The following is a 27,288-nucleotide window of genomic DNA, read 5'->3' as shown; positions in this document are numbered from 1 at the left end:
GCTCACGAGGAATTTTATGACCTTTGTGCAACGTTCTGAGATTTTTCCCAGACGGCTTGTAAAGAAATAATAAACCCAGATGTCAATAATAAAAAAACCCATTCACGGAACATAACCCCGACTGGCAGATGTCCAACGTGAGGTGCCAGGGGCACCCATGGCTGTGCCAATGAGGCCACCGCCCTGCGTGAGGTGGAATCGGTTCTCTGTGTCTTAGGGCGGGGAGGGGGGTGTCTGTTTCTCAGAGCTGGGCAAGGGAAGGGGGGCCATGGCGAGCTCAGCATCGGGGCCCTTGCATGTAGCCCCGCTATGTCCCCCAGCGGGGCTGCCTTGCCTCCCATCACAGCCAGGAGCTGGTTGCCCACCCCAGCTCCCTGGGGTCATGGCGAAGGTAGGGTGAGAAGTGAGAGCCCAGGAGACAGGACTCCTGGGTTCTATTGGGAATGGGGCCAAGTGGGTTAGAGCAGCAGGAGCTGGGAGCCAGAACTCCTGCGTTCTCTCCCTGGGTCTAGGAGGGGAGTAGGGTATAGTGGTTATAGCAGGGGGGGGCTGGGAGCCAGGACTCCTGGGTTCTATACCCAGCTCTGAGAGGAGAGTAGGGTCTAGCGGTGAGAGCAGGGGGGCTGGGAGCCAGGACTCCTGGGCCAAGGGCTATCAAGGCAAAAGAGCACAGGGTGGGTCCATAGATGCCAAGCGCGAACACTGCAGTGTTAAACGCCCCCATCGGAAACCCGTCTCCCCTCTGGAAGGACGGGTGAGCCAGCCCGTGGCGCGCCCACATGAACGTCCGTCTGGGCACATGCCAGGTAGCACGGAAGCCGATTGGCCCCAGCTGGGATCTGGCCCCAGTGACTCCAATGGAGCGACGGCCGATTGGCCCCAGCTGGGATCTGGCCCCAGTGACTCCAATGGAGCGGTGGCCGATTGGCCCCAGCTGGGATCTGGCCCCATTGTCTCTGTCTTTAGCAGTCAGTCAGGATTCCCTCCCACTCAGCCGTGGCTCCTGTGTGTGTCTCGGTGCTCTATGCAGGGTTTTTATGCGCCCCGGAGCCTGAGCGAAGAAATATGAACTTGGATTCACTTGTTTATTTAATATCGCGCTTCTGAAAGTTGCTACAGCCCTGGAGATCAAAGGAACAACCATAAATCCAGCGCGGCCTCTCGTCCAGTGCCCTGTGGTAGAACCACTAGACCCCGCGCCCCTCCCGGATTAGGGGAGACAACCCACAAGTGCTGGTTCCCAGCCCCCTAGCTCTACCCACTAGACCCTCACCTAGAGTGAGGGGGACACCACACCCTCTCAGGGACGTGCTGGTTCACACCTCCTGCGAGGCCCGAGGAAGTAACGATTGTATCTCTCATCCTTTCTGCTTGGATTTCCGAAGAGCGAGACCGCTGGGGTTTCCTGGGGAGCCTCCACAGACACAATTTAACCAGCCACCTGGGCTACAGAAAACTCACTCCCCGGCTGGGATGCAGGAGACCAGCCAGCAGCTCGTCCCTGACACATCGCCTGGGGTGGCTCCCAGCCTGGACACCTGGGTTCCAGCCCTTCTGCAGGCTCCCAGCACATTGTCTACTTTGAGAAGAGGTGAGGATGGGCTCTCTAGCTGCCTGGGTCAGGGCTCATCTGGAGGGGAGTGGGGACCAGTGGTTAGGTTGGGACGGGGGGCTGGGATCCAGGACTTTTGGGTTCTATTACTGGCCCTGGAAGGGGACTGGGTTAGAGCAGAGCAGGACCGGAGAAAGGACTGCTGAATTCCTTTCCCAGGCCTACGAGATGAATGGCGTCTACTGGTTAAAGCTACATGTCAGAACTCCTGGGTTCTTTTCCCAGCCCTGACCAGTATGCTTTTGTCTTTACCCATCATGCCCAGGCCTCTGTGCAAAACTTAATTTTGTTTTTACAAAATTAAAAAACAAACAAGCAACTAAGTATAAGGGAGATTGCTGGCTCAGCTAACCACGGGATTCTAGCCCCAGCGTGGGAGAGAAGTGGGGTGTAGTGATTAGAATAGAGGGAGCTGGGAGTCAGAGCTCCTGGGCTCTAGCCCTAGCTCTGGCCAGGAGTGGGGTCTAGTTGTTAGAGTAGGGGGCAGTGAGTCAGGACTCCTGGGTTCTATAACAGACTGGGGGGAGTGCAGTCTAATGGTTAGAGCTGAGGGGAGCCAGGACTCCTGGGTGGTCATTACATCCCCCACAGAATGGGTTCCCCCATTCGGAGAAAGAGATTCGAGGGGTCGATTCCCTCCCCCCTCCCTTGGGAGTGGTGCCCTTACCAAGGGATCTGGGAACAGAACCATCAGGTCCGATCCGCTCGCGGTTCCATGTCCTGCCTCCACATCTGAGCAGCGAGACAGGCTGGGAGGGAAAGTGAGTTTCCCTCCGTTAGGGAGAGCGGAAGGACCGACGGTTTCTAACTGCAGGAGGGCACGACTCTTGGAGAGATGTGCTGGCTGGTGCTTACACCCAGCCCTGTTCCTAGAACCCAGGAACCCTGGCTCCCAGCCCCCTGCTCTGATCACTAGACTTCACTCCCATCCTAGAGCCAAGGATAGAACCTGGGAGTCCTTGGTCCCATCCCCCTCCTGTGATCACTAGTCCCCACTCCCCACCCAGAGTCAGGGATAGAACCCAGGAGTCCTGGCTCCCAGCCCCCCGCCCCCCGCTCTAAGCCACTAGACTGCCCCCTGCAATTGGTGTGGGAGCAAGGGGCTGGTTGGGCTAAGACAATGGTTTATTTTACAGGAGAGGCTTATTAACTTCGCTTTAATGAGGCTATTTAACGATCGATCCCCACAGCTGTGAGGCGGGGGTAGAGTTACGTTCACCCTGGGGAAGGAGGGGCCCATCGCAGCTTGGCGTGTGGCACCCACAGCCTGTCTGGAGCACAGGCACAGGATGCCTTGGCCCTGGGAAAGCTGGCAGGCTGCTCTTCAGAGTCACTGGACTGGCTCAGTGGGTAGAGGGGGGAGCCAGGACTCCTGGGTTCTCTCCCTAGCTCTGGGAGGGGAGTGGGGTCTAGTGGGTTGAGTGGAGCTGAAAGGTCAAGAATCCTGGGTTGTATTTCCTAATTCTGTGCATTGACTCCTTATCCCAGAGGTGGGCAAACTACAGCCTGTGGGCCACATCCAGCCTGCGGGACCGTCCTGCCCGGCCCCTGAGCTCCTGGCCGGGGAGGCTCGCCCCCGGCCCCTCCTCTGCTGTCCCCCCTCCCCCGCAGCCACGCTGCCTGGCGGGCAGCACACCTTATGCCCGCCCACCTCCCAGACTTTCCAATAAGCCTGTCCTGCCGCTCTGAGTGGTGTGGTAAGGGGGCGGGGGGGGGGGGGGATTGGATAAGGAGCAGGAGGTCCCGGGGGCAGTCAGGAGACAGGGGGCGGTTGGATGGGGTGGAGGTTCGGGGGGGTGGTCAGGAGACAGGGAGCAAGGGGGGTTGGATAGGGGGTGGGGTCCCAGGGAGTCAGGGGGTCCTTGGAGGGATGGTCAGGGGACAAGGAGTGGAGGGGGCGGGTTGGATGGGTCAGCGGTTCCGGGGGGCCTGACAGGTGGCAGGGGTGTGGATAGGGGTCAGGGGACAAGGAGCAGGGGGGGTTGGATGGGTCAGGAGTTCTGAGGGGGGCAGTCAAGGGGTGGAAAGTGGGAGGAGGCGGGGGGCCAGGCTGTTTGGGGTGGCACAGCCTTCCCTAACCGGCCTTCCATACCATTTCGCACCTCTGATGTGGCCCTCTGGCCAAAAAGTTTGCCCACCCCTGCCTTATCCCTTATTTTAACCACAAAATCACCCCCTGAGAATCAGGGACAGAACCCAGGAGTCCTGTCTCCCAGCACCCCCAACTCTAATCCACTAGACCTCACTCCCCTCCCAGAGCTGGGGATAGAACCCAGGAGTCCTGGGTCCCAGAAACCTCCCCCCACTCTGACCACTAGACCCCACTCCCCTCCACCGTTGATAATATTTATGAAAATTTCCCTCTGAGTAACAACCGCTTCCATGTTGTCCGAGCTTCCCACTTGGCCCCCACCCCACCCCAGCCATTCCCTGTGTGTTTGCTTACACAATCTCATGCATCTCAGGTCCTCCAATCTCTCTGGCGCTGCCCGCCCTTCCCATCTGCGCCTGCCCCTGGCTAAACAGGAAACTGAGCTAAATAAATACAGGAGCTAGCTACATAAATTCCAGCCATATGTCTAATGTCAGCTAATGGAACGGGAGCCCTGAGCTTGCTCGCATGGCTATGGGTAAGGAGGGTTGTAAGCCAGGACCCCTGGGTTCTATCCACACGATTGGGAGGGGAGTGGGATCTAGTGGGTTAGGGCAGGGGCGCAGGAGCCAGTACTCCTGCGGTCTATCCCCAGGCTGGGCAGGGTTTGACGAATGCAACGGGTTCTCCCCCCCGGGATGCCACCTGGAAATGGGGTACCACTAAGCCCCCTGACCCACCAGCCTGGGCTCCCTCTCACACTGTACTGCTGTTGCAAACTACAAAGCCCTCCAGCCTGCACTTTCACCAGCATGTATACAGGTAGGGACACACCCAGCTGCTCAGGCAGGCACCCTCTCTGGAGTATAAACCCCAAATTATACCATCTTGTGCTGCACGGAGAACTGTACAGTGTAAGCTCATAAAATTCTCCCCCTCCCTCAATGTGGAGAGGAATATGCAACAGCCTTTTGCCCCTGAATTATGAGTCCCACACACTGGTTTAGATAAAGCAAAAACAAGTTTATTAACTTCAAAAGATAGACTTTAAGTGATTATAAGGAATAGCAAACAGATCAAAGCAGATTACCTAGCAAATAAACAAAAAAACGCAAACTAAGCTTAATATACTAAATAGATTGGATATGAGTAGCAGATTCTCACCCTAAGAGGTGATACAGGCAGGATGCAGATTCTAAAAGGACAAGCTGCACTTGCTTTACAGCTTGAAATCCCTCGTTTTTTCCTTCACAGGCTAGAAATCCCTTTAGCCTGGGTCCAGCACTTCCCCCAGTTCAGTCTTTGTTCCTCAGGTGTTTCTAGGAGTCTTCTTCTGTGGGGAGTGAAGAACCCCAGATGATGTCACTCCCCGCCTATATAGCTTTTGCATATGGCGGGAACGTTTTGTTTCAAAGCTCGGTTCCCAGACTAGTCTGTGTAAACAGTAATGACATCCCAAGATGGAGTCTTGAGACATGTGGTCTTATCACGTGGCCTTGTAGAGTCAAAGCAGCCATTACTCGGAGGCTGTTTAGAGGGTCCTCAGGAAGGCTCATCACCAGGTGGGAACTAAGCTTCTCCTAAGGCCTATTGTTTTTTCCTAAAGGCCCATTGCCCTGAACAGGCCCTTCCACACCCACTATCTAGACCAGGGGTGGCCCACCTGTCGCTCCAGAGCCACGTGTGGCTCTTCAGAAGTTAATATGCGGCTCCTTGTTTAGGCACTGACTCTGGGGCCAACTTTCCAGTGTGCTGGGGGGCTCACTGCTCAACCCCTGGCTCTGCCCCAGGCTCTGCCCCCACTCCACCCCTTCCCGCGCCCTCCCCTGAGCCTGCCGTGCCCTCGCTCCTCCCCCTGCACCCCAGAGCCTCCTGCATGCCACGAAACAGCTGATCGGGAGATGTGGGGAGGGAGGCGGAGGCCCTGATCGGCAGGGCTGCCGGTGGGCAGAAGGCGCTTAGAGCAGGGTGGGAGGGAGCTGATGGGGGGCTGCTGACGTATTACTGTGGCTCTTTGGCAATGTACACTGGGAAATTCTGACTCCTTCTCAGGCTCAGGTTGGCCACCCCTGCTCTAGACTAACAGCATCCTCTCTAGTGGGTGCTACATGGGCGTAACTACACTTGAAATACAGATACATGCATATAAATAGGACAATCATGTTCAGCAAATTATAACTTTTCCAATGACCTCTCACATGACCCAGCTTGAATAAAGTGCATCATAATTATGTCATAATCACATCATAATAATATTACTGTGAAGAGCATGGGGTGCAGTGTCACAACACGATCCCTGGGGTGCAACCTGGAACTCAGGTACCAATAAGACCCCTGTCCCACCAGTCAGGGCTCCCACTCACGCTGTGATTCTGTGGCAAGCTACAAACCTCTTGCAGGTACTGGACTTACACAGGTCGGGACACACCCAGCTGAGTTCCATGAATGCTGCCCTCAGCTACTGGGAGGGGAGGGGTACGACTGGGAGGGGAGGGGCATCTAAGAGTTAGAGCAGAGGGTCTGGGAGCGAGGACTCCTGGTACTCTCCCAGCTCAGGGAGGGAAGTGGGATCGAGTGGATTAGGACCAGGGGGCCTGGAGCCAGGACTCCCGAGTTCAATCCCCAGGGATAGGAGGGTGTGACAGGATCCCCGGTGTGCAACCTGGAATTCAGGTACCCCTGAGTCCTCTGCCCCACCAGTCTGGGCTCCCACTCACGCTGTGGTGCTGTGACAAGCTACAAATGTCTGGCAGGTGATGGACTTAGCCATCCACAAGTAAGGACACACCCATCCGAGTTATGTGAAAGGCTGCCCTCAGCCACACATGAAGCAAAACCAGAGAGGCTCCAGCCAAATCTCCCCAGCCTAGGACCCCGGAGCTGCACCGCCCTGCATTGGGTAGAAGCCTGGGTACGTTCACTACCCAGTCCGCCCCTCCCTCAATGCGGAAAGGACATGCACAAGCCTTTTGTGAACGAGCTACGATTTCCAGGCACTTCAAGCAAAATTCACTGGTTTTTGGTATCATATAAAACAGACGCATTAACTACAGAAAGATAGAGTTTAAGTGATTAGAAGTGGTAGGTATAAAAGTTAGAGATAGTTACCAAAGAAAAGAAAATAAGCACGAAAACTACATCTTAAACCTCTAAGACACCAGGCAGTATTTAGATCTAGCCGTTTTCTTCGCTCAATGGATGTTACAGTTCAGAATACACAGGTTTCTCCCTTGTCTCCTCTGCTGAAGTTCTCTCTCTTCTCAGCGTCCTTGTTGCTTGCAGCGTAGGTGTGGGAGGAGAAAAGGCCAAGCCATGCAGCCTCTGTTTTATATCCTTAGTCCAGGTGCTTAGAAGACACTTACCCAGCCCCGCCCTGATGGGCTTTGCTGAGACACAGTGATCGAGTAAATCCCGCATTGTGTGGTGCTTGTGCAACTGCCATTGAATTGTTAACTCTTGATTGCAACTCCCCTGTTGATGCAACTCCCCTGTTGATGAATGGCCAGTGAGTGCCCGCTTGGGCAGAGGTCACCACCCTTGTAGGAAGGACTCTCAAACTTATCACATATTTCACTGACAACCATCCAGCAAAATCCTATAATTTCATACACACTAAAGATACACATATTTGGACAGAACAACGGGTTTCAGCAGATCATGACCTCTAATATGAGATCTTACATGGCATGCTTTGTATGACACATAACAATCATACGACATGGGTGAATATGGGGTTCCAAGGTGTTGCTTTGGGATACAGAGTGCCACAGAGGGGAGTGGGATCTAGTGGGTTGGAGAGGGAGGGGGCTGGCTACCAGGACTCCTGGGTTCCTTCGGCAACTGATGAGCCCATTCTCCTCTGCAGGAGCTGAGAAGTTGAGTTTGAGCGTTTCCATCCCATTGGTTCTCACTGTCTACATCTTCACCTTCCTGATCGGCCTCCCATCCAACCTCCTGGCCTTCTACACCTTCCTGGTGAAGGTCCGCCAGAAACGCACCCCCGTCGACATCCTTCTCCTCAACCTCACCGTCTCCGACATCTTCCTCCTCATCTTGCTCCCCTTCAAGATAGTGGAGGTTGCCTCAGGCCCGGAGTGGCTCTTGCCCGTTTTCCTCTACCCACTCACCAGCTACTTTTACTGCAATAGCATCTACTTCAGCTCCCTCTTCCTCATGGCCATCAGTGTTGATCGCTACCTGGGGGTGGCCTTTTCCATCAAGTACAAGCTCCGGCGCCGTCCAGCTTATGCTGTCGCCACCTCCGTGCTCTTCTGGGCGTTGGGCTGTGCCCACTGCAGATTTACCTACATTGTCCAGTACGAGGTCCTGAGCCCCAATGGGACCGTGACCTCCAATAACGAGTCCCACTGTTACAAAGTTTTCTCCCCTATGCAGCTCCAAATCCTCCTCCCTGTCCGCCTGGAGTTCTTCATTGTCCTCTTCTATCTCCCCTTCACCATCACCATCTTCTGCTACGTCAACCTCATCCGCATCCTGGTGGCCTTGCCCAACATCACAGCCCGGAGGAAGCAGGGGGCCGTGGGCCTGGCTCTGGCCACCTTGTTCAACTTCATAGTCTGCTTCGCCCCCTACAACCTGTCCCATGTGGTGGGCTTTGTCCAGAATGAGAGCCCTTTCTGGAGGGTGTACGCTCTTCTCCTCAGCACCCTCAATGCCGCCTTGGACTCTTGTACTTCTCCTCCACTGCCTTCCAATGGGCCTTCGCGAAGTGCCTGGCCAGCCTGTGGCACAAATTCAGCGCCATCTTGGCCCGGTGCCATCTCCCCTGCTTGACTTGCTGTGGGGAAGGGGGCAGAGAGGTGAAGTGGCCAGTGGGATGGAGGCGGAGTTGACAACTTGATCCCCAGGATGAGACCAACTCTCTGCTTCCTCCACAGAGCCTTCCTTGTCCCATGCTCCGCAGAAGCAAGAGATCCTGCACTTGAGTTGGGTGTGACGGGTTCCCCCCACCTGGAACTGAGGTACCACTGAGCCCTCTGACGCACCAACCTGGGCTCCTTCTCACACTGTGTTGCTGTGACAAGCTATCAAGCCCTCCAGCCTGCACCTTCACCCCCATACATACTGGGAGACAGTAGGAACACACCCACCTACAGTTACAATCAGCTCTCTGACCAGCCCCTGCATGGGAAAGCTACTCCCAGCTCCTCAGGCGCACACCCCCACTGGAGTGTAAACCCAAAAATTATACCGTTTTGCGCTGCACAGGGAACTGTACAGCATACGCTCATAAAATTTGTACCCTCCCACAATGTGGAGAGGAATATGCAACAGCCTCTTGCCCCGGAATTATGATTCCCACACACTGGTTTAGATAAAGCAAAACCAAGTTTATTAACTACAAAAGATAGATTCTAAGTCATTATAAGGGATAGCAAACAGATCAAAGCAGATTTTCTAGCAAATACACAAAGAAACACAAACTAAGCTTAATATGAGTAGCAGACTCTCACCCTAAAAGATGATACAAGCAGGCTGCAGATTCTTAAGGGGCAAGCTGCACTCGCTTACAGCTTGGAATCCCCAGGGGTTTCCTTCACAGGACATAAATCCCTTTAGCGTGGGTCCAGCACTTCCCCCCCTTCAGTCTTTGTTCCTCAGATGTTTTCAGGAGTCTTCGTGTGTGGGGAGTGAAGAACCCCAGATGATGTCAGTCCTCACCTTATATAGCTTTTGTATATGGTGAGAACCCTTTGTTCCCAAAGCTTGGTTCCCATGCCCGGTCAGTGGAAAAACACTGACATCCCAAAATGGAGTCTAGACACATGCGATCACATCCCATGTCTTTGTAGAGTCATAGCAGCCATTATTCGAAGGCTATTTGGAGCGTTCTCAGGAAGGCTTCCCAGTTGGGAGATAAGCTTCTCCTAAGGCCTGTTGTTTTTTCCTAATGACCCATTGCCCTTAATAGGCCCTTCCCCACCCACTATCTGGACTGAAAACATCTTGTCTAGTGGGCATTACCCAGGTGTAACTATATTTGAAATACAGATATATATTCAATATTCATAACTTCAGATGCAAAAATGATACATGCATACGAATAAGATTATCATATTCAGCAAATCATAGCCCTTCCAATGATACCTCACATGACTTATCTTGCATAAAATACATTATAATTATGTCATAATTATAACATCGTAACATCACTGCAAAGAATATGGGGTGCAGTGTCACACCGGGGATGGCATCTTGTGTTCTTCCCTGCATCTCCCAAGAGGGCCGTAGGCCTTCCATAGACACCATCATGCAGCAGGGCTTGGAGTTAGTGCCCAGCTGCCAGAAGGCTTCGGCCTTCTTGAGCTTCAGCGTCGTTGGCCAAACTTGCACAGGGGTTTGGCCATCCTCAAGTTGGGGTCGCCATGGTGTCAAGGGCCTTCCTTTGCTGCTGCTGGGCCACGAGCCGTACCAGGTTTACAAAGGTGTCAATGGTGCCAGGCCCACACTCAGAAGGGTGCCCCCGCCCCACACCTGCTAGGCCCCGAGGCTCCACCGCCGCTTGGCCTCTTCTCCCGAAACCCCTGCTCGCTGTTCGCTCCTCTCCATCCCCTATGCCCCGTGTGAGCAATGGGCAGGGCCTCAGGGGAAAGCGGCTGAGCAGGGGCGGGGCTTTGGGGCAGAACGAGGGGCGGGGCCATGGTCCGGGTGCCAGGGTCCACATTAGATTAATCTGGCTCTGGCCACCAGCGGTTGGCCAAACTCCCACCAGACTTCGGCCTACTTCAGCTTTGGAGTGGGTGGCCCAACTTCCTCAGGGATCCGGCCTCGTGCAGTGTCAGGGGCGCCATGGCGTCAAGGGCCTTCCTGTGCAGCTGCTGGCTCACAAGTGAAACGTAGACCTGTTTCAGCTGGAGGGTCCCCCTGGTGCCCTCCACCCACTCCGGGTCTTTCCTTCTCCACGGTTGGGCCCACCAGCAAGCCAGCTACTAGGGGCTGTAACTGCAAGTGGGGGTTGCTTGAGGGAGGGCAAACAGGCGGAGCTGAGCTTGTCCCGTTTCAGGGGAACCACTTAGTGGCAGATGAACAAGGGCCAGGCTCCGTGAGGGGCCCGAGTTTGCCCTTGTGGAGCTATGGAGAGCTCCTCCTCCTTGGCCACTGGTATCCGTGCGTGCTGGCCTCTGTGGAAATGTGGTTACTGCCTTGGTGGGACTGGAACGCAGGGGGCTGCAGCCCAGCATGCTACTGCTTGAGCTAAAGGAGCAGTGCCATGTGTTGGCGGCAGTAGTAAGGCCGTTATCTGCCATGTGGACGGGAAGGATTTGGGCTCTGGACCTTCACCGTCAATGCGCGGCCCTCTATGCAAGCGGAAGGGCCGGTGCCGCTTGGTAGCAGTGGTGGGAACAGGCTGTTATTGAGCAGGATTTGAACGCAGGACTTCCAGCACCACAGTGAAGGGCTCACGTGATCTAAGAGCGGAGTGCCCTTTGCAGCGGTAGTAGGGCTGTTATCCTCCAGGTTGCTGGGGAATGGGTGTTTAGCAAACACTGGTCTCTGCGGGTCTGTTCCAGGTCTGGACGTAGAGCTGAGATCTCCCTCGCGCAAGGTCCTGCACCTCCTCCCTTTGCTGGTGGATCTGGCGCCCCAGAGGGGCAGTGGCTTTATCTACATGTTAAATAAAATTATTGATTTATTATCCAATTGAGATTGTTTTCTTATTATTCTTCAGGGCTGGAGTGGGGTCTATGGGTTAGAGTTGGTGGGGGCTGGGGGCCAGGACTCCTGGGTTCTCTCCATGGGAGGGGACTATGGCTAGGAAGTAGGACACACACATATTGTCGCTGGCGACTTTTAATTAACTGCAGGGCGTGAATCTAGCACCGCAGGTGAGCAAATAGCATCTCCGTGGCACCGATATTAACCAGGGGTTAATGGATAACTGGGCCGAGCAGGGCCTGGGGCAGCTGGGTGATCTCGCAGGGGCAGCTGGAGGAACCACGGGCTTCCAGGCCAGGGGACCCTGCCACGGAGATGACACCCCCCTCCCTGGGCTTCCGCAGAGCAGGGGCCCATTCACACCGCTCCCGGTAAACACAAACTGTAAGTGTAACTGTAACAAAGCGACTTTTGGCGGGACACTACTGAGAATATCCATTCAGGACAATTTGCTTAGAGCCAGGGCAGTCACAGCCCAAGGCTGCGGGTCCTTTACTACGAAGGCCCACCAAACCAGCCAAAGAGAGGACTTCGGTTTCACCCCACTGGCTAACCAGAAGTCATACAAGCAATTCCCTCAGACACTCCAGTTTCCCAGGATCACCACCAGCGCCACTCCTTGACAAAGCCCTGGCTGGGATGATTTAATTGGGGATCGGTCCTGCTTTGAGAAGCGGGTTGGACTAGATGACCTCCTGAGGTCCCTTCCAACCCTGGTATTCTATGATTCTATGATTCCTTATGGGGATGACTGGTTATGAAAACCAATACCCCAGTGAAAGAAGAAAGGTTCTCCCGATCCCAAACAACCAAGCTCCAGACCCAGGTCAATATACCGGTTAGAACTTACCCACAAATCACACTCTTGCCAATCCTTTAGAATCTGAAATCTAAAGGTTTATTCATAAAAGGAAAAAGATACAGGTGAGAGGCAGAATTGGTTCAATGGAATCAAATCCATACACTCATGGCAACGTTCTTGGTTCAGGCTTGTAGCCATGATGGAATAACCTGCAGGTTCAAATCAAGTCTCTGGAGAACACCCACAGCTGGGATGGGTCATTCAGTCCTTTGTTCAGAGCTTCAGTTTGTAGCAAAGTCCCTGCAGAGGTACGAAGCAGGATTGAAGACCAGATGGAGGAGATGCAGCTGTCTTTTCTCGTCTCTTGCCATGCAGCCTGCGATCCCTTTGTTTCAAACACAAGCTGCCCAGCACTCGGCGTGGAAGCCTAAGGGCTTGGCTACACTTGCAGATTAGAGCCCTGGGAGTTCAACCAGCCTTCAGAGACTGCAGCAGGGAAACCACTGCCGAGTGTTTACACTGTCAGCTGCAAGCACACTGGCGTGGCCACATTAGCAGCTCTTGAAACGCCACAGAGAGCAGTGCCTTGTGGGAGCTGTCCCCGTGTGCAAGGGGCTGCAGCGTGCTTTTCAAATGGGGGGGATGCGGGGTGGAGTGTGACAGGGAGTGTGTTGTGCGTATGTGGGGGGAGAGACAGTGTGTTTTGGGGGGCAGAGAGTGTGTCAGCATGTTTCAGAGTAACAGCCGTGTTAGTCTGTATTCGCAAAAAGAAAAGGAGTACTTGTGGCACCTTAGAGACTAACCAATTTATCTGAGCATGAGCTTTCGTGAGCTACAGCTCACTTCATCGGATGCATACTGTGGGAACTGCAGAAGACATTATATACACACAGAGACCATGAAACAATATCTCCTCCCACCACACTCTCCTGCTGGTAATAGCTTATCTAAAGTGATCACTCTCCTTACAATGTGCATGAAAATCAAGTTGAGCCATTTCCAGCACAAATCCAGGTTTTCTCACCCTCCGCCCCCCCCACAAACTCACTCTCCTGCTGGTAATAGCCCATCCAAAGTGACCACTCTCTTCACAATGTGTATGATAATCAAGGTGGGCCATTTCCTGCAGGAATCCAGGTTCTCTCACCCCCTCACCCCCGTCCAAAAACCACACACACAAACTCACTCTCCTGCCGGTAATAGCCTATCCAAAGTGACCACTCTCCTTACAACGTGCATGAAAATCAAGGTGGGCCATTTCCAGCACAAATACAGGTTTTCTCACCCCCCCACCCCCATACACACACAAACTCACTCTCCTGCTGGTAATAGCCTATCCAAAGTGACCACTCTCCTTACAACGTGCATGAAAATCAAGGTGGGGGGTGAGGGGGTGAGAGAACCTGGATTCCTGCAGGAAATGGCCCACCTTGATTATCATACACATTGTGAAGAGAGTGGTCACTTTGGATGGGCTATTACCAGCAAGAGAGTGAGTTTGTCAGTGTGGGGGCAGAGGGTGAGAAAACCTGGATTTGTGCTGGAAATGGCCCATCTTGATGATCACTTTAGATAAGCTATTACCAGCAGGAGAGTGGGGTGGGAGGAGGTATTGTTTCATGGTGTCTGTGTATATAATAATGTCTTCTGCAATTTCCACAGTATGCATCCGATGAAGTGAGCTGTAGCTCACGAAAGCTCATGCTCAAATAAATTGGTTAGTCTCTAAGGTGCCACAAGTACTCGTTTTCTTTGTGTCAGCATGCTGTCTTGTAAGTTCAGACAGCAGCAGACCCCCCCTTCCCTCCTGCCCCTCTCTCTCACACACACACTCACAGCAGCAGCATTCCACAGCCATGGGTTGCTTTGTCCCGGGGCAGATAAGCAGCCGGCTCTCAGAAACGGCGCGTTGAAAGGGGATATCCCCATGCCTGCAGCTGAGTTCAAAACCACGGCAGGAGCGGCCACTTGACTTCAGGGGACTGTGGGAGGTTTCCGGAGGCCGATCACAGCGCAGTAATGCACCACGTCGTCCACACAGACACCCGGGCGCGCCAGCGTTATGCTTCTCGTGGGGGTGGAGTACCGGGAGCGCTCCAGCTGCAGAGTCCAGGTGCTCTAAGCGCCTTGCCAATGCGGACACCTCCGGAGTTAGGGCGCCCGGGGCTGACTTAATGCGCGCTAACTTGCAAGTGTCGAGTGCAGTGTCCTGCATGCCTTGCTGAGTCATAAGGCATATTTGCCTACTCTCAATGGGTCACTTGTACAGCTGATGGTGCTTACTGGGCCATCAAGCAGGCTAGGCAGAGCTGGTGCCAAACTGTCTGGGGTGCCACCCAGAAGCACAGCCCGAGTTTGAAATACAGACATACATAAACACCTATAACTCATAATACAAACATATAAATGAGATGATCCTATCTGGCAAATAACATTTTTGCAGATATCTTACATGGCATATCTATCTGGCTGATTACCTCGTGGGCATTACCCCGGGAGCCAAATTTGGAAAGAGGTATAGAGCCAATACTTATAACTTTAAATACAAAAAGGATATGTGCATACAGATAGCATAATCATAACCAGCAAATCATAACCTTTTCATAGACGCCTCACTGGACCGCCTTCGTACAAGATTGGGTGCCACGAAAAGACCTTGGTTGCAACAATGATCTATACGGTCACCGTTCATGTCAATAACCTCAGGGTAACCCACACACCTCCTGGGCCTGGTGTTCTGCCCTGGCTAGTGGCTCCCAGAGCGCTTAGAGAGAGATAAAATGAGTCTGCTCTACAGTCACTACAGTTGGCTTTCAGCTCCCCTTGTAGAGGCTCATGCGCTAATACTCCAGAGATCCCCGGTTCGATCCTGCCCCCCGGGGTCTGTCGGCATTGCGTAAGCACACTGTAAGCAGTGGCAGAGCTGGGGGGGACCCCAGGCCTTGCCTAGCAGGGGGCTGCGGCAGGGCCGCCCTTAGGCATACGCAGAATATGCAGCTGCTTCGTAGGGCACCACGTAATTCGGGGCACCAAACTTCATGGTGCCCTCGGCAGCTGTATGCAGCGCTGGCTCCAGCGGCCAGCCCCTTCCCCCAAGCCCCCGGCCCACCTCTTCCCTGCCCTGGTCCACCTCTTCCCCCAGGCCCCCTCCCCCGAGCGACGCGGCATTCGCGGGGGTACTGGAGCCGGCAGAAGGGGTCGGGCCCGCGTCTGCACTCGCCGGCGGCAGGAAGCGGAGCAACCCGGTCCCAGCCGGCTCCGCTCCGCCAGCTCCCAGCCGCGTTGCTCCGCTTCCCGCCGCCGCCGCCGCCTCTGGTGAGTGCCCTGGGAGGGAGGGGTGCAGGCGATCCCTTCCTCCAAGCCCCCTCCCCCAAGTGACAGAGCCGGGGGAGCGGGCTGCGGCCGGGTCGCTCTGCTTCCCGCTGCCACCGGTGAGTGCGGGGGCGGGTGGCCCGACTCCTGCTGCCGGCGCCGGGTCCCCCGCGCTGCCCTGGGCCTCCCTGCCCTGCTGCCGCCCCCCCCCCAGCTCCTGCCCCCGCTGCCCTGCAACCCTTAAGCGCAGCCCCCCACCCCCACCCCCCTAGCAGAGCGGCCGCTCCGGGTGCAGGGGCTCGGGCTGCATAGGGCACCGCCCCGGGTGGGGACGGCCCTGGGCTGCGGGTCGGGAGTGAGGGGCACCGGCTGAATGCGTGCGGGGGAGCCCCAGGCTGGGAGAACGGGGGCGCGGGGGACGGGGGGGGGGCTGCAAACGGAATTGGGCTTGTTTTCGTTGACTTTGCTTTCACTTTGGGAGCCTTGCGGGTTTGTTTGCTTTGGAGGTGGCCGATTTGGCCTGGAAGGCCGGCTGGGCTGGGCTGGGCTGGGCTGCCCTCCCCTCCCTCCAAGGTCTGCAGGCTCCGCTTCCACCCTGTGCGGGGTCGGGGCCCCGGGCGGTGCGGGGAGGGGGGGGAATCCCAGCCCAGGTAAGTGTTTCGGGGGGAGGCGGCGAAACCCGACCAGCCAGGGGGTGGCCCAGCCCTGCGCCCGGCTGGGGCTTTGCCCAGAGAGGGGTCAGCAGAGGAGGGGGCCAGCGGGTAGGGTTGCCAGGTTTTGGACCAGAACGCGGGGTCAAAAAGGGACCCTGGTGGCTCCGGTCAGGACCGCGGACGCAGCGGGGCTAAGGCAGGGGCGGTCAGTGCCGGTTCTCACACCCTGAGGCTGCTCTCCCAGGTCCTCCCCCTCACTTCGGTTTGCTCAAAGCCCAGAGGAAGTGGCAAAAATACCCCGGCCGAGGCCCAGCCAGTGGCCCTTGACATGGGGAAACAGCTGCTCTGGCGCCCTGCGCTGCTGGGAAGTGGGGGAGGGGTGTTCTCAGGGCTCTTCGTCCCCCGTCCCCCAAGTGGGGGATCAAACGTGAGGCGCAGCCGGGGCTTTTCACTCTGGACTGCGCCGTGCCCAGCCTGTGGCGATGCACACAGCCCGACAGCTGCTGCACGGCTGGAGAAACTGAGGCACGGGGGTGTGTGAGTTGGAGAACCTCATACACAAGTGGGCTCGGAGTTCTGGGCTCTTCTGCTGCTGTAACCACTCGACCCTACTCCCCACTCCGAGCCAGGGATACAACCCAGGAGTCCTGGCTCCCAGCCACCGCCCCCTAACCAATTAGAGGCATCCTGTCTGAGCTCCCCGGGGGGGTACGGGTGGGGTTGTACCAAGACCTGTAATAACAGAACCCTGCCCAGTGGGGTGGGTGACAGGTGCCCTGCGTTTATCTGCCTCCCCTATGTAAATGTGACGCCCTTTGCACCTCACCATGCAGGGCAAACCCATCCGGCAGCTATTTCTTCTGCCTTTTGGCAGGGGCTCGGGGGGGGCGGGGCCTCAGGAAAGGGGCGGGGCAAGGGTGTTCAGTTTTGTGCAAGTAGAAAGTTGGCAACCCTGCTGGCAGAGTGAGGTGCTGAGTGCGAGTCCCGGCGCCCCAGACCCAGGGAGGGGGACCGCTGCAGACACCTCCCCCGTGGTGAGCTCTGTCAGCGGTGGGATAGTGCAGTGCTGGCAGGGAAATAGTGCGGGGAAGCCCCCCTCCCCCTCCAGCTCCTTGCAGTGTGTGTGTGGGGGGGCAAATGCTGCATGAAAGCCCCACTCCCCTCCCCCAAGCTCCTTGTGGTGGGGTTGGGGGCAAATTCATGAACTTTCTGCCCCCGCCCCCCCCCCCCCTCCGACACGGCCTATAATGCAAGTACACACACATTTCTTATTGTAATAGTTTTACTGGGTCACTGGATGTTGTAGGCAGCTAATCAAACAACTAATCAAACAAACTAATCAAACAAGAAGTAATCAAACAAAATTAGAGAATTTGTACAACCCCCCTCCCTCCCCGCCACTCCCCTCCCTCTGAAACGGGCTGGACTCGGCTTGAAAGGCAGTGCCGCGTTTTCTTCTTGTGAGACTCGCCAACACTCCCCCCACTCCACCCCCCGGAAGCACAGCGCCCCCTAACGGCACCCTGGGACATCGGGGCCAGCCCTGACGGCCAGGGGAGAGCCCCCACCCCACCCCCTGCAGCACAGCGCCCCCTAGCGCCACCCTGGGACATCGGGGCCAGCCCTGACGGCCAGGGGAGAGCCCCCACCCCACCCCCTGCAGCACAGCGCCCCCTAGCGCCGCCCTGGCGTCTGCAGTGAGGTCACCCCACTGAGAGCGCACACGCTGTCCCATACTGCTCTTGTGAGCACTCCGCGGGTTTGTTTATCTGCTAACAGCTGCTCTGGGGAGCTCGCTGTGCAATGAGGTTTGGTGGGTCTCAGCCCCATTCGGAGCAGGAGCCGACCTGCGCCCAGCTTCGCGCCCTCCCCCCCGAGGAGTTGGACAGTGACTGCCATGTAAGATATCTCACGGTGACTGAGCCCAGGAGAGGAGGCTGCATGTGTGATACAGGGGGCTGTGTGTGGGTGGTAGGCTGGCCAGGCGTCTGGTTTTTGACCAGAACGCCCAGTCGAAAAGGGATCCTGGCGGCTCCGGTCAGCACCACTCACCGCGCCGCTAAAAGTCCAGTTGGCCGCAGCACCAGCAGGGCAGGCAGGCTCCGTGCCTGGCTCCACACGGCTTCCGGGAAGTGGCTGGCATGTCCCTCCAGCTCCTAGGTGGAGGGGCAGCTGGGGGGTCTCCACGCACTGCACCCACCCTGAGTGTTGGCTCCACAGCTCCCATTGGATGGGAACTGAGGCCAATGGGAGCTGCAGCTGAGGCAGCGCGCGGAGCCCCCTTGGCCGCCCCTCCACCTAGGAGCCGGACGGACATGCTGGCTGCTTACCAGAAGCCACGCGGACTTCCTCTGTCCCCGGGAAATGCCGGGGCTGCCTGAGGTCACCGCCGCCTGGAGCCTGCACCCCGAACCCTCTCCCATACCCCAACCCCCAGCCCTGAGCCCCCTCCCACACTCCAAACCCCCAGCCCGGTGAAAATAAGCGAGTGAGTGAAGGTGGGGGGGATGGAGTGATTGGGGGCAGGGCAGGGCACAAGGCAGGGGTGTTCAGTTTTCTGCAGTTAGACATATGGCAACCCTAGTGGGTGGGCTCCTGCTCTGGGGAAGCCCCGGGGGTGGGGGGCGTCAGGCCGGTGGCAGGGTCCCATGGCCTGGGACCTGGTGGTTCCTTGTGAAATCCCCTGGCTGCCCCAGGCTCCTCCCAGCCCAGTTATCCATTAACCCCTTTTAATATCAGCACTACAGAGACACTATTTGCTCACCTGCTGTGCCAGATTCACGCCCTGCAGTTAATTAAAAGTTGCCAGAGACAATATGTGTGAGGCCCACTTCCTAGCCGTGGTCCCTTCCCATGGATAGAATCCAGGAGTCCTACCCCCAAACCTCCCTCCCCTGACTCTAACCAATAGACCCCACTCCCCTTCCAGAACTGGGGATAGAATTCAGAAGTCCTGGCTCCCAGCCAGCCCCCCGACGCTAACCCACTAGACCTCACCCCAGACCTGAAGAATAAGAAGAAAATAATCTCAATTGGATAATAAATCAATAATTTTATTTAATACATAGATAAAGCCACTGCTCCTGGGGGGCGCCAGATCCACCAGCAAAGGGAGGAGGTGCAGGACCTTGTGCGAGGGAGATCTCAGCTCTATGTCCGGACCTGGAACAGACCCACAGGGACCAGTGTCCATTGTACATGTGCCTGCTAAATGCCCATCCCCCACCAACCGGGAGGATAACAGCCCTACTACCGCTGCAAAAGGCACTCTGCCTTTAGATCACGTGAGCCCTTCACTGTGGTGTTGGAAGTCCTGCATTCAAATCCTAGTGAATAACAGCCTGTTCCCACCGCTGCTACCAAGCGGCGCTGGCCCTTCCGCTTGCGCTGTGCATTGATGGTGGAGGTCCAGAGTCCAAATCCTTCCCGTCCACATGGCAGATAACGGCCTTACTACTGCCGCCAGCACATGGCACTGCTCCTTTAGCTCAAGCAGTAGCATGCTGGGCTGCAGCCCCTTGCGTTCCAGTCCCACCGAGGCGGTAACCACAGTTCCACAGAGGCCAACACGCACGGATGCCAGTGGCCAAGGAGGAGGAGCTCTCCATAGCTCCACAAGGGCAAACTCGGGCCCCACGGGCCCCTCACGGAGTCTGGCCCTTGTTCATCTGCCACTAAATGGTTCCCCTGAAACGGGACAAGCTCAGCACCACCTGTTTGCCCTCCCTCAAGCAACCCCCACTTGCAGTTGCAGCCCCTAGTAGCTTCTTTGCCCGTGGGCCCAACCATGGAGAAGGAAAGACCCGGAGTGGGTGGAGGGCGATGAAATAGGCCTATGTTCAGCCAACCTCTCATGTGCCAGCAGCAGCAAAGGAAGGCCCTTGACGCCATGTCGACCCTGACACTGAGAGAGGCCAGACCCTTGAGGAACTTGGGCCACCCACTCCGAAACTGAGGGAGTCCAGTGGGAGTTTGGCCAACCGCTCATGGCCAGGGCCGGATTAATCTTTTGTGGGCCCTGGTGTCCGGACCATGGCCCCGCCTCTTGCTCTGCCCCAAGGCCTCGACCCTGCTCAGCCTCTTCTCCCTTGAGGTCCTGGTCCCACTTGGCCTCTTCCCCCCGAGTCCCTGCCCACCACTCGCATGGGGCGTAAGGGGAGGAGAGGACTGAATGGGGGGCAGCTGGGGAGGGGGTGGAGAGGAGCGAACAGCGAGCGGAGGATCGGGAGGAAGAGGCTGAATGAGGGTGGCGCCTCAGGGTGCAGCGGGGGGGTGGGGCCACAGTCCCGGCACCATGGCCCCTTCTAAGTGTGGGCCTGCTCCCGTTGGCGCCATTGAAAACCTGCTACTGCTCGTGGCCCGGCAGCGGCAAAGGAAGGACCTTGACCCCAACCTGAGGTGGGCCAAACCCTTGTGAAAGTTTGGCCAACCACACTGAAGCTCAAGTAGGCCAAAGCCTTGTGGAAGTTGGGCACTAACTCCAAGCCCCGCCGCACGCTGCTGTCTAAGGAAGGACGGCCCTCTCGGGAGGTGCAGGGAAGGATAGAAGATGCAGTCCCTGGCTCAAGTGCAGGATCTCTTGCTCCTGCGGAGCATGGGACAAGGAAGGTTTTGCGGAGGAAACAGAGAGTCGGTATCATCCTGGGGGTCAAGATGTCAACTCCTCAGCGTCTATCCCACTTGTTGCCTCCACCTCTCTGCCTCCTTCTGCACAGCGAGTCAAGCAGGGAAGATGGCACCAGGCCAAGATGGCCTTGAGTTTGTGCCACAGGGCAGCCAGGTACTTGGCGAAGGCTCGTTGGGCGGCAGTGGAGGAGAAGTAGAAGATGGCAGGGTCCAAGGCGGCATTGAGGGTGCTGAGGAGAAGAGCGTACACCCTCCATTTGGGGCTCTCGTTCTGAACAAAGCCCACCACATGGGACAGGTTGTAGGGGGCAAAGCAGACTATGAAGTTGAACAAGGTGACCAGAGCCAGGCCCACGGCCCGCTGCTTCCTCCAGGCTGTGATGTTGGGCAAGGCCAGCAGGATGCGGACGAGGTTGACGTAGCAGAAGATGGTGATGGTGAAGGGAAGACAGAAGAGGACAATGAAGAACTCCAGGCGGGCAGGGAGGAGGATCTGGAGCTGCATAGGGGAGAAAACTTCATAGCAGTTGGACGCGTTATTGGCGGTCACGGTCCCATTGGGGCTCAGGATCTCGTATTGGACAATGTACACGATGCTGCAGTGGGCACAGCCCAACACCCAGAAGACCACGGAGGCGGCGACAACATAAGCTGGACGACGTCGGAGCTTGTACTTGATGGGAAAGGCCACCCCGAGGTAACGATCAATACTGACGGCCATGAGGAAGAGGGAGCTGATGTAGATGCTATTGTAGTAGAAGTAGTTGGTGAGTGGGCAGAGGAAAACGGGCAAGGGCCACTCCATTCCTGAGGCAGCCTCCACCATCTTGAAGGGGAGAAAAATGAGGAGGAAGATGTCGGAGACGGTGAGGTTGAGGAGAAGGATGTCGACGGGGGTGGGTTTCTGGCGGACCTTCACCAGGAAGGTGTAGAAGGCCAGGAGGTTGGACGGGACGCCGATCAGGAAGGTGAAGATGTAGACAGTGAGAACCAGCGGGATGTAAACATTTGAATGCATCTCCTTGGCTCCTTCAAAGGAGAACAGGCTCATCAGCTGCCGAAGGAACCCAAGAGTCCTGGTAGCCAGCCCCCTCCTCCTCCAACCCACTAGATCCCACTCCCCTCCCAGGACTGGGGATAGAACCCATGAGTCCTGGCTCCAGCCCCTCCTGCTCCAAACCACTAGATCCCACTCCCCTCTGTGGCACTCTGTACCCCAAAGCAACACCCTGGAACCCCATATTCACCCATGTCATATGATTGTTATGTGCCATACAAAGCATGCCATGTAAGATCTCATATTAGAGGTCATGATCTGCTGAAACCCGTTGTTCTGACCAAATATGTGTATCTTTAGTGTGTATGAAATTATAGGATTTTGCTGGATGGTTGTCAGTGAAATATGTGATAAGTTTGAGAGTCCTTCCTACAAGGGTGGTGACCTCTGCCCAAGTGGGCACTCACTGGCCATTCATCAACAGGGGAGTTGCAATCAAGGGCCATTCATCAACAGGGGAGTTGCATCAACAGGGGAGTTGCAATCAAGGGATTTAACAATTCAATGGCAGTTGCACAAGCACCACACAATGCGGGATTTACTCGATCACTGTGTCTCAGCAAAGCCCATCAGGGCGGGGCTGGGTAAGTGTCTTCTAAGCACCTGGACTAAGGATATAAAACAGAGGCTGCATGGCTTGGCCTTTTCTCCTCCCCCACCTACACTGCAAGCAACAAGGACGCTGAGAAGAGAGAGAACTTCAGCAGAGGAGACAAGGGAGAAACCTGTGTATTCTGAACTGTAACATCCATTGAGCGAAGAAAACGGCTAGATCTAAATACAGCCTGGTGTCTTAGAGGTTTAAGATGTAGTTTTCGTGCTTATTTTCTTTTCTTTGGTAACTATCTCTAACTTTTATACCTACCACTTCTAATCACTTAAACTCTATCTTTCTGTAGTTAATGCGTCTGTTTTACATGATACCGAAAACCAGTGAATTTTGCTTGAAGTGCCTGGAAATCGTAGCTCGTTCACAAAAGGCTTCTGCATGTCCTTTCCGCATTGAGGGAGGGGCGGACTGGGTAGTGAACGTACCCAGGCTTCTACCCAATGCAGGACGGTGCAGCTCCGGGGTCCTAGGCTGGGGAGATTTGGCTGGAGCCTCTCTGGTTTTGCTTCCTGAGTGGCTGAGGGCAGCCTTTCATGTAACTTGGCTGGGTGTGTCCTTACCTGTGGATGGCTAAGTCCAGTATCTGCCAGACGTTTGTAGCTTGTCACAGCATCACAGCGTGAGTGGGAGCCCAGACTGGTGGGGCAGAGGACTCAGGGGTACCTGAGTTCCAGGTTGCACACCGGGGATCCTGTCACACCCTCCTATCCATGGGGATTGAACCCAGGAGTCCTGGCTCCAGTCCCCCTGGTCCTAATCCACTCGATCCCACTTCCCTCCCTGAGCTGGGAGAGTACCAGGAGTCCTCGCTCCCAGACCCTCTGCTCTAACTCTTAGATGCCCCTCTCCTCCCAGTCGTGCAGAAAGAACCCAGGAGTCCTGGCTCCCATCCCTCCTTACCAGTAGCCATGCAAGCAAGCTCAGGGCTCCCATTCCATTAGCTGACACTAGACATAAGGCTGGAATTTATATAGCCAGCTGCCGTATTTATTTAGCTCAGTTTCCTGTTTAGCCAGTGGCAGGCGCAGCGGGGCCAGCCCCAGAGAGAGAACGGAGAGCCTGGGATGAATGAGATCCTGTGAGCAAACACACAGGGATGGGCTGCAGGTGGTGGGGCGAGTGAGCACCTTGGACAACAGGGAAGTGGTTGTTATTCAGAGGGAAATTTTCATATATATCATCAAGGATGGAAGGAAGTGTGGTCTAGTGGTTAGAGGGTGGGGGATTGGGAGCCAGAACTCCTGGGTTCAATCCATGATTCTAAGGGGGTGATTTTGTGGTTAAAATAGGAAATAAGGAGTCAATGCACAGAACTCAGAAACACAACCCAGGATTCGTGATCTTTCAGCTGCACTAGACCCCACTCTTCTCCCAGGACTGGGGAGAGAATCCAGGAGTCCTGGCTCCCAGCCCCTGAGTGCTCTAACCACTAGCCCACACCTCCATCCTCGAGCTGGAAATAGAACCTGGAATCCTGCCTCTCAGGCCCCCTGCTCTAACCAGCTAGTTCCCACTCCCCTCCCAGATCTGGGGAGAGAACCCAGGAGTCCTGACTGTCAGTTCCCCCTGTTCTAATCACTAGACCCTTCTCCCCTCCCAGAGCAAGGGAGAGAACCCAGGAGACCTGGCTCCCACCTTTAGCCACTGAGCCATTCCAGTGACTCTGAAGAGCAGCCCTCCAGCTTTCCCAGGGCCAGGGCGTCCTGCGCCCGTGCTCCAGACAGGCTGTGGGCGCCACACGCCAAGCTGCGATGGGCCCCTCCTTTCCCGGGGTGCACGTAACTCTACCCCCGCCTCACAGCTGTGGGGATCGATCGTTAAATAGTCTCATTAAGCAGAAGTTAATAAGTCTCTCCCGTAAAGTAAACCATTGGCTGAGCCCAACCTGTCCCTTGCTCCCCTACCAATCATGGCGGGAGTTGGGGGGGGGGGCGAGTGGGTTAGAGCAGGGGGCTGAGAACCAGGACTCCTGGGTTCTATCCCTGACTCTGGGAAGGAGAGTGGGGTCTAATGATCAGAGCAGAAGGGGGGGATCAAGGACTCCTGGGTTCTATCCTTGGCTCTAGGAGGGAAGTGGGGTCTAGTGATCAGAGCAGGGGGCTGGGAGCCAGGGTTCCTGGGTTCTAGGAACAGGGCTGGGTGTATGCACCAGCCAGCACATCTCTCCGAGAGTCGTGCCCTCCTGTGGTTAGAAACTGTCAGTCCCTCTGCTCTCCCTAGTGGAGGGAAACCCACTTTCCCTCCCAGCCTGTCTCGCTGCTCAGATGTGGAGGCAGGACATGGAACCGCGAGTGGATGGGACCTGATGGTTCCGTTCCCAGAACCTTTGGTGATGGAGCTGCTGGGGGCGGGGGGAAGGAATCGACCCCTCGAGTCTCTTTCTCCGAGTGGGGGAACCCATTCTGTGGGAGATGTAATGACCACGCCCCACATCCTCACTGGCAGTGCTGAGTGCCCCTTGTACGTGGACTGTTGTGTTCTCCTGTCTCAGGGTTCCCCTCTCCCTTTCCCCACCATGCCCTCACTCAGCTGAGCTAGACAAATTTCCATCTCCCCACTCCCCTCCCCTGGTCAGCTTCACTCCGCCCTGATCACCCAGCGATGGGCAAGCATCTTGAAAAAGTAGGTCACAAACCTTTACCCCCATTTTACAGGTGGAAGAACAGAGAGTCAGAGCAGGGAAAGGAGATGGCCATGCTGGGGAAAGGACCTAGGAATCCTGGCTCTCCCCAGCCCCCTGCTCTAACTATTAGACTGCACTCCTTCCAATCTGGGATAGAACCCAGGAGTCCTGACTCCCTGCCCCCGCTGTTCTAACCACTACACTCCACTCCTCTCCCACGCTGGGGCTAGAATCCCATGGTCAGCTGAGCCAGCAATCTTCCTTTTACTTTGTTGCTTGTTTGTTTTTTAATTTTGCAAAAACAAAATTAAACTTTGCACAAAGGCCTGATACACACCCATTGGGCTGGGAGCAGAACCCTGGAATCCTGACTCACACACACACACCCCCCGGGCTTTAATCAGTAGATCCCACTCACCTCCCAGAGCTGGGAAAGGAATCCAGCAGTCCTTTCTCCGATCTCTCTACTCTAACCCAGTCTTCTTCCAGGAGTCCTGAATCCCAGCCACAACTCCTGCTCTAACCTCTAGACCTCACTCCCCTCCTTACAAGCCTTGACCCAGGCAGCTAGAGAGCCCATCCTCACCTCCTCTCCAGCAGGCAGTGCCCTGGGAGCCTGCAGAAGGGCTGGAACCCAGGTGTCCAGGCTGGGAGCCACCCCAGGCGATGTGCCAGGGACGAGAGGGTGGCTGGTCTCCTGCGTCCCGGCTGGGAGTGAGTTTTCTGTAGCCCAAGCAGCTGGTTATGTTGTGACTGTGTCTTCGCCCCAGGAAACCCCACTGGTCCCTTTCCTCAGAAATCCACACAGAAAGGATGAGAGATGCAACCAATATTTCCTTGTGGGAGGTGTGACTTGGCATGGCCTTTAGAGGGTGTGGTGTTGTCCGTCCATCCCCCTCTCTGCCAGGCTACTGCACCCTGCTGTGGGCAATGGCTCCTGGGTTCTATTCCTGGGAAGGGGAGTGCAATCTAGCAGTTAGAACAGGGCGGGCTAGGAGCCAGGACTCCTGGGTTGTATCCTCAGCTCAGGTAGAGGAGGGAGGTCTAATGGTTAGAGCTAGGGGGCTGGGAGCCAGGACTTCTGGGTTGTCTCCCCTCTTCCGGGAGAGGCGTGGGGTCTAATTGTTCTACCACAGAGCACTGGAGGAGAAGGCGCGCTGGATTTATGGTTCTTCCTTTGATCTCCAGGGCTGTAGCAACTTTCAGAAGCGCGATATTAAATAAACAAGCGAATCCGAGTTCATATTTCTTTGCTCAGGCTCCGGGGCGCATAAAAACCCTGCATAGAGCACCGAGACACACACAGGAGCCACGGCTGAGTGGGAGGGAATCCTGACGGACTGCTAAAGACAGAGACAATGGGGCCAGATCCCAGCTGGGGCCAATCGGCCACCGCTCCATTGGAGTCACTGGGGCCAGATCCCAGCTGGGGCCAATCGGCCGTCGCTCCATTGGAGTCACTGGGGCCAGATCCCAGGTGGGGCCAATCGGCCGTCACTCCATTGGAGTCACTGAGGCCAGATCCCAGCTGGGGCCAATCGGCCGTCGCTCCATTGGAGTCAATGGGGCCAGATCCCAGCTGGGGCCAATCGGCCGTCGCTCCATTGGAGTCAATGAGGCCAGATCCCAGCTGGGGCCAATCGGCCGTCGCTCCATTGGAGTCACTGGGGCCAGATCCCAGGTGGGGCCAATCAGCCGTCACTCCATTGGAGTCAATGAGGCCAGATCCCAGCTGGGGCCAATCGACCATCACTCCATTGGAGTCAATGAGGCCAGATCCCAGGTGGGGCCAATCGGCCATCACTCCATTGGAGTCACTGGGGCCAGATCCCAGGTGGGGCCAATCGGCCGTCACTCCACTGGAGTCAATGAGCCCAGATCCCAGCTGGGACCAATCGGCCGTCGCTCCATTGGAGTCAATGGGGCCAGATCCCAGGTGGGGCCAATCGGCCGTCACTCCATTGGAGTCAATGAGGCCAGATCCCAGGTGGGGCCAATCGGCCGTCGATCCATTGGAGTCAATGGGGCCAGATCCCAGCTGGGGCCAATCGGCCGTCACTCCATGGGAGTCAATGAGGCCAGATCCCAGGTGGGGCCAATCGGCCGTCGCTCCATTGGAGTCAATGAGGCCAGATCCCAGCTGGGGCCAATCAGCCGTCGCTCCATTGGAGTCACTGGGGCCAGATCCCAGCTGGGGCCAATCGGCCGTAGCTCCATTGGAGTC

The 27,288-nt window shown here is 56.2% G+C and overlaps 2 protein-coding genes and 1 long non-coding RNA gene across 3 annotated transcripts; 1 reads left to right on the top strand and 2 right to left on the bottom strand.

Annotated features, from left to right (window-relative positions):
• Positions 1–7,528: 7,528 nt before the first annotated feature.
• LOC102940382 (free fatty acid receptor 2) lies at positions 7,529–8,565 on the top strand. Its single transcript, XM_037883499.2, is given in 3 exon segments — positions 7,529–8,388; positions 8,391–8,519; positions 8,522–8,565. Coding segments are annotated over 3 exon segments (1,014 nt in total). The 5' UTR covers positions 7,529–7,547.
• A 1,189-nt stretch (positions 8,566–9,754) lies between these two features.
• On the bottom strand, positions 9,755–15,270 carry LOC119564131. Its single transcript, XR_005222999.2, has 3 exons — positions 14,020–15,270; positions 12,232–12,483; positions 9,755–11,330 (listed from the first exon to the last, which is right to left on the bottom strand). It is a non-coding gene; the product is annotated as an uncharacterized LOC119564131 (long non-coding RNA).
• Positions 15,271–20,641: 5,371 nt separating this feature from the next.
• LOC102937150 (free fatty acid receptor 2) lies at positions 20,642–21,825 on the bottom strand. Its single transcript, XM_007071409.4, has one exon. The coding sequence runs from the start codon at positions 21,823–21,825 to the stop codon at positions 20,797–20,799; it is 1,029 nt and encodes a 342-aa protein (XP_007071471.3). The 3' UTR covers positions 20,642–20,796.
• Between the last annotated feature and the right edge of the window lie 5,463 nt (positions 21,826–27,288).

This window comes from Chelonia mydas, chromosome 24, assembly GCF_015237465.2.
Source record: "Chelonia mydas isolate rCheMyd1 chromosome 24, rCheMyd1.pri.v2, whole genome shotgun sequence".
Taxonomy (NCBI): domain Eukaryota; kingdom Metazoa; phylum Chordata; order Testudines; family Cheloniidae; genus Chelonia; species Chelonia mydas.
The sequence above is the reverse complement of the archived record's forward strand: the minus strand, read 5'-3'. Positions and strand labels throughout refer to the sequence as shown.